Genomic DNA, 9,733 nt, shown 5'->3' on the forward strand with positions numbered 1-9,733 from the left:
GCTACGACTTTAGTTTGCCGCTGCCACAAAGCTCCGACTTCAAGGAAGATCCTCTCGACTGTCTAATTTCCAGTTCGAAACAAAACGATGACGTCAGAAACAATTTCAACGATCACGACGAGTTAGACAAAAGGGTGCAGGAGCGAGACGATTTAATTAAAGATTTAATGAACATAGAAGAAAAGATAAAGCTCGACAACAGAACTGATAAGAAAGAAACTTCGACCATGAATAACGATTTTAACGTCGAAGAAGTTTTTCAGAAAGACGTATGTGAGTTGAACCAAACGGAGTACACAAGCACGGCGACAACAAAAGACAGCGGACAGAGTAATTTACAATGGGACAATGTAACAGTAAGCGAAAATGTTCTTGAAAAAGATTGTGATACGGAGAATGTTTCAAACAAATCAAACAATCTACATAGTGATGACAAAAATAAGAGCGTTACATATTCAGATCCTATAATAGATTTGACGGAGCGCATCGACTCCTCTAATCAGTGGGATGATATATTACAAGAAAATGAAGTTAATAAAGAAAACATGGAGCCTTGCTCGAATCATGACAATTCTACATTAGAAGGAGATATACCGTTTGCCGTCGGCTTATTGCCGCTGAAGCAAGTACAAACCGCAGACGACGAAGTTTTACTAAAAAGAAAAGTGGCCAACGATTCTGACAGTTTAGATACTGTTGATGCTAAATGTTTAAAACGTAAGATCAAACACAAAAAATTGTGACAATGATATTTAATAAAATATATCTCTCATGTAACTCTTATTGTAAAACATAGACATCATCATCTCCCCTACCTTATCCAACTCCCATATGGTCGGCGCACCGTATTTTCGTCCCCCAAATAACTCTATCATCCGTCATCCGTCATCTGTCATCACTTTCTTCTTAATCATGTCACCTTTCATGCAATCCATCCGTCTCTTTCTAGGTCTAACTCTATCGGTGCACCTATGAGTGGCATAACTAACGTTCTCCTTGTAACATGCGATTCATCCCTACTCATAACATGTTCATACTATGCTTCCCTTTTACTTCTTAATTTGTCTACCACTGGAGCTACTCTGAAATTTCCTCTATACTCATTTCGTATCGCACATTCATCTTAACGTTCGCATTTCTGTCACGTAGTTTCTTTTCATCCATCCCTTTTATAGCCAAACATTCAGTTCCTTACATCATGATGGATCTTACGATGGTCTTGTACATTTTCCCTTTTATTTTTAGGAGCCTTTGCTTATTGTTAAATACAGTATTACTAGCTTTCACACGCGGGGAATAAAAAAATCAAAAGTAAATAGCCTATGTTCCAGACTATCTAGATCTATATCAAATTTCATCGAGATCAGTTCTGCCGTTTTAGGCTACAAACTACAAACTCTCCATCCATCTAAACTTTCGCATTGATAAAATTAGTATGTGTCAATTGTAAAGGGGCTATCTAAATCCAGCGCAGAAACGGCCTGCGACGTCCTTGCATTAGCTGAGCTTGCCACTTTTTTTACTAGCTTTAATGTTGCTGTATGTATGATTTCTTTTGTAGTTTTTTTGTGGCAATGATTGTCCTATTAATAAAAAAAAATGGATATCTGGATTAAATTCAAAGTATAAATGAAACATTGAACTGTGTGGACATATTTATTGTAAACATATTTTTAACTTTACATACAATTGATATGAGACATTTTAAAGCAGTTCTGGCGTACAAAAATATACATATTTAAATACCAACAAGCAATATACAGAGCGTTTACACAGTACATTATATTGGTTGTAATTGTAGTAAATGGTTAGATATAAAATTAAAGTTATTTGTACTGAACTTACAGATATAAAAATTATATGCCCACTAATTTCATTTTAGTCTTAACCTAGATACATTATTTTAAAAAATGGCTCGGATTGGTGGTACATAATACAAGCAGAATATCAGAAGTATGTTATCTAAGAGATTCACATCGACATGGACACCAAAAAAAATAATATCATAAAAACTAGAATTTTTATTGTCTACTTCTAAGGTACAAAAATATTTTCAGATTCTATAAGTAGAAATAAAGCTCTAACAGTCAAAATTAATGATCAACTTCACTTAAATCTAGCTTAGATAATACAAATAAACCGTACTGTATAAAATAATTAGACACTTTTTTGTGATAATAAAATAAAAAAAAGTCAACTTATTTCGAAAATAAACACAATGGGCGGACACAATATCACAACCTACATAAACACAAAAATACATAATGTAAAAAATAAAATTGGAAATAGCTGCTAATTGGAAATAATTGCTTACAAAGTTGATATCAATAAAAACCAGCTTCATTATCAAACTCAGATCTCATAGATGACTTATTACTCACAAATAATTGTAAAAATGTATACTGGATAACAATAATAAGAGAGCAGTTAGTGGGATAGCTGTATGTTGTAACGCAGCATCTCTTACGTAATATCCGTAAGCGTCGCTGTGGTAGTCGCCCATCTGGAAGGTGATAGGCGGCGAGGACATGCGGCCGTCACCTCCGTTGGAGTATGCCAGCACTCGCAGGTTGTACGACTTGCCCGGTGTCAGGTTCGTCACGTACGCCTCCAACTTCTGCTCTACCGCGACCATCGTGTCGTTAGCAGTGCTCATGTCTTGGTCGATCTCCCAAACTCTCACCTGGAAAGAAAACATTTAAATACATGTTACATTTTTAATTGTTATTAGATTTCTTATAGACGACATTAAGGTTTCGTTTATATGAGGCTGTAAATCTGTATCTATACTATTTATACTAATATTATAAAGAGAAGAGATTGGTATTTTGTATGTATTGAAATAACTCAAAATTTACTGGGCCGATATCAAAAGTAATTTGACAATTAAAAAGCTACGTTGTCAGTGAGTAAAATAGGCTACAATTTGTATTACTTTGAAATTTCACGCGGGCGAATTCGCGAGCAACAGCTAGTACCTTATATCCTATAAGTGGTTCCTCCTCGTCGGTGGGCTGCACGTAGCGCCACACGACGCGCACGGTGCTGGGGTTGACGGCCCACACGTTGACGGAGGCGGGCGGCTTCTGCGGCGCCTTGCGGAACGTGCGCTCCAGGAATCGCTCGCTCTCCGGACCCTCGCCCGCTGAATTAAATGCCATTACCTGAAAATTATTAGATAAATAAATGTAAGATTATTTGTGTTAAAATTAAGAATTGCTATTGTTTATTGTAAATACATACCTTTACGTAGTAATAAGTATCAGGCTGCAATCCCACAATGAGAGCCCAGTTTCTGGTAGTTCGAGACAGATAGTAAATGCATTCCTCTTCTTTGTTTTCTTGTTTCCAGTATTTGAGACGGTGGCCTATTAGCCTGCCGCGAAGGCGGTCCCTCGACTGGTCGATGGGGTCCCAGGTGACGTTGAGCGCGGTCGAGTTGAAGGAGCGCGAGTATACCTGCTGCGGCGCTACCTGAGGCATGTCCTCCGCCGAGTAGATGGTGGCCACCTCGCTCTCTGGCCCCGCGCCCAAACTGTTAAGGGCTTGCACTTTCACATTGTACGGCGTGTAGAAGTAATTCAACGAAACATGAACGACATGCATCCCCACGTTACCGTATTCTTTGAGCAGAAGCGACTGGAATTCAACTTCAGTGCCGTTTCTGCGCCAAAATATTTTGTAGTGTATGCCTGGTCCGTTTTGAAGGTGAGCCGGGAGCGGCGTCCAAGTGATGGTAAGATCGCCAATCTTTCCCCCGCCCCCGCCCACCTTGGCCGGAGCTTGGTACGGCTTGTCGGGTAACGTCGAGAACTGTGGACTCGGTGAGGACGGTTTTCCTACCCCCAACGCGTTAACAGCCTGAACCCTAAACTCGTAAACTGATCCGGGCATAAGGGCCGTGTTTATAATCGCTCGTTTTCGACCATTGTAACGATCTACCTCTATTATGTTACCAATGTTATCACTAATCACTGACCATGAAGAATTCCACTGAGTCCGACCGGTGAGGACGTACGAAGTCACAGGGCGACCATTGGAGTTACTGTCAGTCCATTCCAGAGTGATAGACGATCGTCCGATGTTCATTATCTGCAATCCGCCAGGTGGCCCGGGCGGTCCTTCGATTCGCAATTGAGTGCGAGATGAAATACGCCCAATAGCAGATTTGACGACACATTCATAGTCCCCGACATCGGATAGCGAAACATCAAAAATGGTTAACTCTCCACCATCTATTTTTATTCTCCTGTCGGCATACATATCTGATTCATCCTTAAGTCTCATTCCGTTATGATTCCAAAGATAAGCTGTGTCCAAGATGGGATCAATTTCGGCATTACAATGTAAGAAAATAACTTCACCAACTTGTGTTGTTATCCGGGGCGGAAGGCGCTCCAGGAATCGTGGGGTCCTTAAAACTATAAGACGACCCCTGCTCTCATCAGATCCATACTGATTCTTTGCGACACAAGTGTAGACCCCTTCATCATCTCGGGATAGCTGCCTGATAATCAGATTACCAGTCTCTGTAATGAATCGTTTACCCCCAGCACCAATAACCATATTGTCTTTTTTCCAAGTAAAAGTAGGTTTAGGTGCCGCTTCTGGATTGCATCTTAGTGTTACATTACCACCTTCTGACCCATAAGTTTCGGATTCTAAAGGTTTCTTTTTAAATGATGGTTTTAGTGATAAAACCCTCAACTGGCCAGTGGAATATTTAGCTTTTAATTGATTTTTCGCTTCACATTGATACATGCCAGGATCCCTGGTTGGGTCCAAGAATTTAATTATTAACACATTGTCTTGTATAATATACCTATCTCTATCTTCATCCTCTAATGTATCCATAGAGAGTTTGACACCATTTTTCCACCATGTGTAATTAACATCTGGAATACCAAATGCTTCACAATTCCAGTGCAGATCTCCCTTGTTGTCCATATGTTTGTTGGCAAGAGGTATAGTAAAGTTGGGCTCGGCTTGAACTTTCAAAAACACACTATTGTGTATGTTAGCTCTGTCATTGCGTACATCACACACATATTCACCTTCATCCTCTACTCCCACATTAGGGATGGTCAGAACTCGGTCGAAATTACTAAAGTGGGCTTTTCTCGGTATGTTTCCATTCTTCCTTGTCCAGTTGTATGATGGTACAGGATAGCCAAAAGAGACACATTCCAACCTCACTTCTTGGCCTACAACAGGAGCATCGGGAAAGACTTTTGGAAAATTATTTGGAAACTTAAGTTGTTGATAATCGGAATGTGGATATACATACAAGGGGAAAAAGGGTCCATTTCTTCCTGCGTCTGAAACCTTGCTCATTACATTACAACTGTAGTTACCCCTATCTATGGTTTCAAGAGCTGAAAAATATAAACCACCATCATATGATACAAATACTCTTTTATCCTCTTCAACAAGGTTGGGGAAATAATTCCTAGCCCATAGGAAATTAACTGATGGGTAATATGAAGGAGGGTCACAAGACATTACTTTACCCCAGTACTGATTACCACTCTCAATAGGTCTCTTTTGGTTAAACTCTCTTATGAAACCAAATGACAATCTCACAGATTCAGATCGGACAGTGCCAAATTTATTAGAAGCTGTACAGTGGTATTGTGCATTGTCTGTTTCCGCATTCGGATTATAAATCATCAGTGTACCGCCACTTAATATGAACCTTGAATCTTGTAATGGATCTATTTCTGTAAAAACCAATTTATCAACTTGATAATCTTCTCTAAACCATTTGTACGTTGGAGCCGGAAATCCACCCGCAATACAGGTCAACTGAACATAATGATTCCTCAATGGATCATAGATAGTGTCCACAGGTTCTTTAGTTAAGAATGGTCCTCTCGGTATAGCTTCTGGATCAAATCTGTCTAAACCATATGTGAATGATCTCTCTTCTTCAATTAAATAATGCAATCTTTGTGTCTGGCCTTCACAAATAAAATGGTAATACTGTGTGCCCTCCACCGGAGCCAGCCCCCAGCGTCCTTCCTCTTGCATAAATCTATAAACTAAGTAATCGAGTGGATACAGATTATAGCTTGTTAATGTTAATTTATGATCATCAAAGAAGGCATTTTCTAAACCTGTCAATTGCGATCCATCGCCTTCATTAGCCCAATAACCTGGAGATTGTTGATGTGCACCGATATACCATGAGCCTTTCTGAGGATCTAATTTCATGAGGTTGGTGATAATAAACCCGTGCTCTTCGGGAGTGTTAACCGATGCGAGGTCGGCGCTAAACGCTTGGCAAATTTTACGAGCTTCATTCCTTGGTCGATCCGGCGACTTTGTGAATCGGTAACATGATTCTCTGTAGCGCATCCAATTAGGAGGACACCTATACCTTTCCTCATAGTCTAAGCCCGCATAATAATTAGCTGTGTTTTGGGGATCAACATCGTTGTCTCCATCGTTGTAAGTATCAGAGTTAGCGCTGTTCTGATAAAAAGAACTCTGAGGCTGGACGTATTCATTTCCGTTAACAGGAAAACTACCGTACGGCACCTGTGGATTCGGTCGATATACTGACCCGTTTAGACTTTGGTCCTGTTGTTGTTTATAATTCGGATTAAATGGCATTGAAGTTTCCATTCCCTGACTTCTGGCATAATGTATAACGGCCAATGTAATAATAAAACACTCCATATTTTTCTTTTTATTGAGCAGAACAGCACAACAACTTTGTTTTAACACCATGGTGTAGTCACCACATCTTTAAAGGGGCACTGCTTTAACAAACCCTTTTTCCTAAAAGTTCAACAATGTATTTAACTAAAACAAGAAATTGCCTCGCCCTATTTTTATGCACAAAAACGTAAACGGTAAACGGTGTTCCGTGATCGTTGAGTGAGTCAAAGAGTAGATTATCAAATTGATGAATCGATTTCTCGGGCCGCAAAAATCGATGTATGATCTGGTTCGAATAAACTGAACCGAAACTTTTTCGTTGTTTTGTTAGAAATATTGTTTAAATAAAACGAGAAGGAATCAGCATAGGGAATTTTGACCTATGAAAAAGTTGCTTGCAAAGAAGTAATTTCCTTTCTTATTTTACATAAAATGAATTTAGTTCAAAACTGTAAATTTAAAACGCGCTGAACACCGATTTTTAAAAATTACTGGTCGAGACATCGACTTTTTTAATACAAGATTACGATTAATAAAATCGATTTTCCAAAAGAGATATTGCATGTCAAAGATTAATTAAGATTCGAATTGATCGTAATGATTTGAGTCATATTGCTGTCTTTGTTTTTTATAAAAGAATTTGAGTGATAGCAATATGTATCAATACAAGTGTCATTACAGTTTAAACCCTTAGGAACACATACAAAAAGAAGCATAAATTTTCATTTTATTACGAGAATGGGAAGTAGATTTGACTTAGGGGACGCATAAGAGTGGATAACATACTTTTTTTATCTTATCTTTCGTACAGGATAATTTTATAGGTGGAATAAAATACATGTAAATTGATCACTTTCTTTATTTTCATGTTACCAACAAGAAGTATTGTGTCAATAATTATTATAATAATACTTATACTGTATGTACTGCTAACAACGGAGAGGCATTACATTGTGATTAGACAACTGTTCATCATCAGTTCATCATAATTTATCTTCAAACCATTTCCGCGCACAAGATTATCTCCCTAAATTATTTCATCACAGATTTATCATGTACTTGTTCGTTTCTTGTCTTCATTAAGAAATATAGGGCGGAACGGAGGTCTCAAATGCGGAATATAAAATAAAAATTGCTGTCCCAAAATGCTACTTGTACACACTATATAAATGCCGTATACGCGCTGTAGGTAAGTCGTAACGGACATTTCTAAGACAAGATATCACTGAATAAGTTAGAAAATAGTTTCAATCGTATTTATATTTACATTGTTAATAAATTTTCTTGCGATATGCATGTTTGATAAAAATTTTCCTAATTCTTTTATAGCATTGTATAAATAATAAACATAAATCGATATTCTAATTATTGTAAATAATTGTACAATAATAAAACGTATTTCGGGTAGACAAATATTGGCAAACATAACAATGAACAAAAAATGTACTCACTAAATAATAGAAGATAGAAAAAAAATATTCCCTAGCATAATCTCAAAACATGTATGACAGTGCAAACAATAACAGTACACAACAATTTATTAATGCTTGAAACTGAATACTTTACTATTTGCAGATAATTTTACACACACAGAACTGCATTAACAATTAAATTAATGATCACACTCATAGCTGTATCAGAAAATATGAGATCTTAATATTCTAGCACATATTGAGGAATATTGCAAATTTAGTGCGAAAATACCGGTCAGGTTGTATCAATGTTAACATGTAAGTACTTGTGGACGATAACATGAGAGAGTCCGATGACGTCACAGAATCATTGAGTAACAGTAATAAACATTTTAGGTTATGTTAAACATTTGGTTCTCATGTTATTGTACAAAAGTTGTTTCTCCAACCCTGTGCCGGCCATCTGTTACAAAATTCATCTACCCACGCCTCCTATTGCACACACAGATCAAATTATGCTAAACACTTATATAACACTATGGTAACTATCTCATTAAATTAATTTCATAATTACTATCGTGCTGTTGCACTTGATTTGACTAACATCTAACCCATACACCAAACACCAACATTAAATAGCACCCATGAGAATATCATACATAAGCGACATTTAAACTATATACAATATATACAGAATGTACAAAGAATTCGAGAGTACACCTCTCACACTCAAAGCAAACTAACATGAATACATAATGGCTGCCTTAAATTACACAGTCTCATAAATCGAATATTCTTTGTTTGTTCTTACATGAGATACATCCTTGTTCATTATGATAAATCAGTCAAATCAGGTCGGTCTCAAGATCTTTTGGAATTGTTATGTAAAATGGTGTGTATTATGCATTTTCATACAACAATAAGCACATTAGTCTACAAATTATATTCTATTGTCTAATTTATTACTTGGAACGGTTGTTTTCAATAAAATCTTGCATGTAAAATTTGTATTTCCTATTGTGTTACAAGTTTATTCATTGGAAATTGGGCTTTTTAATGTTTTTCCCTTACAACACATAACAACCGATTAAGTTAACGACACACCTTAATTATATTTGTGTTCACATAATTTTAATTAAAATTTAGTAAGTTTATATAATGCACACTATGAACACATAATTAAGCATTTAACTAATATCAGCTAACGAGTACTGTCTCTATTTTCAGGAGTTGTCGGAGCTTGTCAGTGACCCTGATGAGGGCCACCTTGGAGGCTCGCACGTTGACCTTCTCCCCGGCGCACAGCAGTTGGTGGCACTGCGCCCTCTCCAAGAACTCCTGGGTTCGAATCTCGCGAAGCAACTCCTTCGGTGATCCAGAACCACAGTGTATCTGTTTCAGCAGGCTATCTTTTGATTTTATCTGGAATTTTATAAAATAAATATTGAGTTATCTCAAAGACGAAAAGGTTTGATTTTACTGTTTATTTTTAATATTCCTTACTTTATAACAAATTATAGATTTCGTATAATCTCATTCAAATTGTTGAAAAAAGCCCTATTTAACTGAGATATTTGAGTGTGGGGTATGCTTTTAAAAAGTTACCTGTAAGACATTGGCGATGTCCTGCAGCAAACACCAGAGGCCGTCCACAGGCT

At 37.4% G+C, this 9,733-nt stretch overlaps 3 protein-coding genes across 3 annotated transcripts in view; 1 reads left to right on the forward strand and 2 right to left on the reverse strand.

Moving 5' to 3' along the window:
- The window catches only part of LOC106103506 (modifier of mdg4-like), a 3,311-nt gene extending 2,551 nt beyond the window's left edge, over positions 1 to 760 (forward strand). Inside the window, exon 7 of the mRNA XM_013283285.1 lies at positions 3 to 760. Coding sequence (XP_013138739.1) covers positions 3 to 743 — 741 coding nt within the window. The 3' untranslated portion in view covers positions 744 to 760. The remainder of the gene's footprint in view (positions 1 to 2) is intronic.
- Positions 761 to 2,264: 1,504 nt separating this feature from the next.
- On the reverse strand, positions 2,265 to 6,898 carry LOC106103685 (contactin). Its single transcript, XM_013283511.1, has 3 exons — positions 3,244 to 6,898; positions 2,979 to 3,164; positions 2,265 to 2,683 (listed from the first exon to the last, which is right to left on the reverse strand). The coding sequence occupies exons 1-3, from the start codon at positions 6,730 to 6,732 to the stop codon at positions 2,378 to 2,380; spliced, it is 3,981 nt and encodes a 1,326-aa protein (XP_013138965.1). The 5' UTR covers positions 6,733 to 6,898; the 3' UTR covers positions 2,265 to 2,377.
- A 608-nt stretch (positions 6,899 to 7,506) lies between these two features.
- LOC106103508 overlaps positions 7,507 to 9,733 on the reverse strand; it is a gene marked incomplete at its 5' end in the record, with an annotated part of 7,855 nt that continues 5,628 nt past the window's right edge. Inside the window, 2 exons of the mRNA XM_013283286.1 lie at positions 7,507 to 9,497; positions 9,681 to 9,731. Of these exons, the coding sequence (XP_013138740.1) occupies positions 9,273 to 9,497; positions 9,681 to 9,731 (276 nt within the window). The remainder of the gene's footprint in view (positions 9,498 to 9,680; positions 9,732 to 9,733) is intronic.

Source organism: Papilio polytes, unplaced genomic scaffold (assembly GCF_000836215.1).
Source record: "Papilio polytes unplaced genomic scaffold, Ppol_1.0 DF823731.1, whole genome shotgun sequence".
Taxonomy (NCBI): domain Eukaryota; kingdom Metazoa; phylum Arthropoda; class Insecta; order Lepidoptera; family Papilionidae; genus Papilio; species Papilio polytes.

Coding starts and splice junctions, on each gene's coding strand:
- LOC106103685 (XM_013283511.1), bottom strand. CDS start 6,732: ATGGTGTTAAAACAAAGTTGTTGTGCTGTTCTGCTCAATAAAAAGAAA. Junction 3,165..3,243: donor ATACTTATTACTACGTAAAG/GTATGTATTTAC, acceptor AATAATTTTCAG/GTAATGGCATTTAATTCAGC. Junction 2,684..2,978: donor AACCACTTATAGGATATAAG/GTACTAGCTGTT, acceptor TTTTCTTTCCAG/GTGAGAGTTTGGGAGATCGA.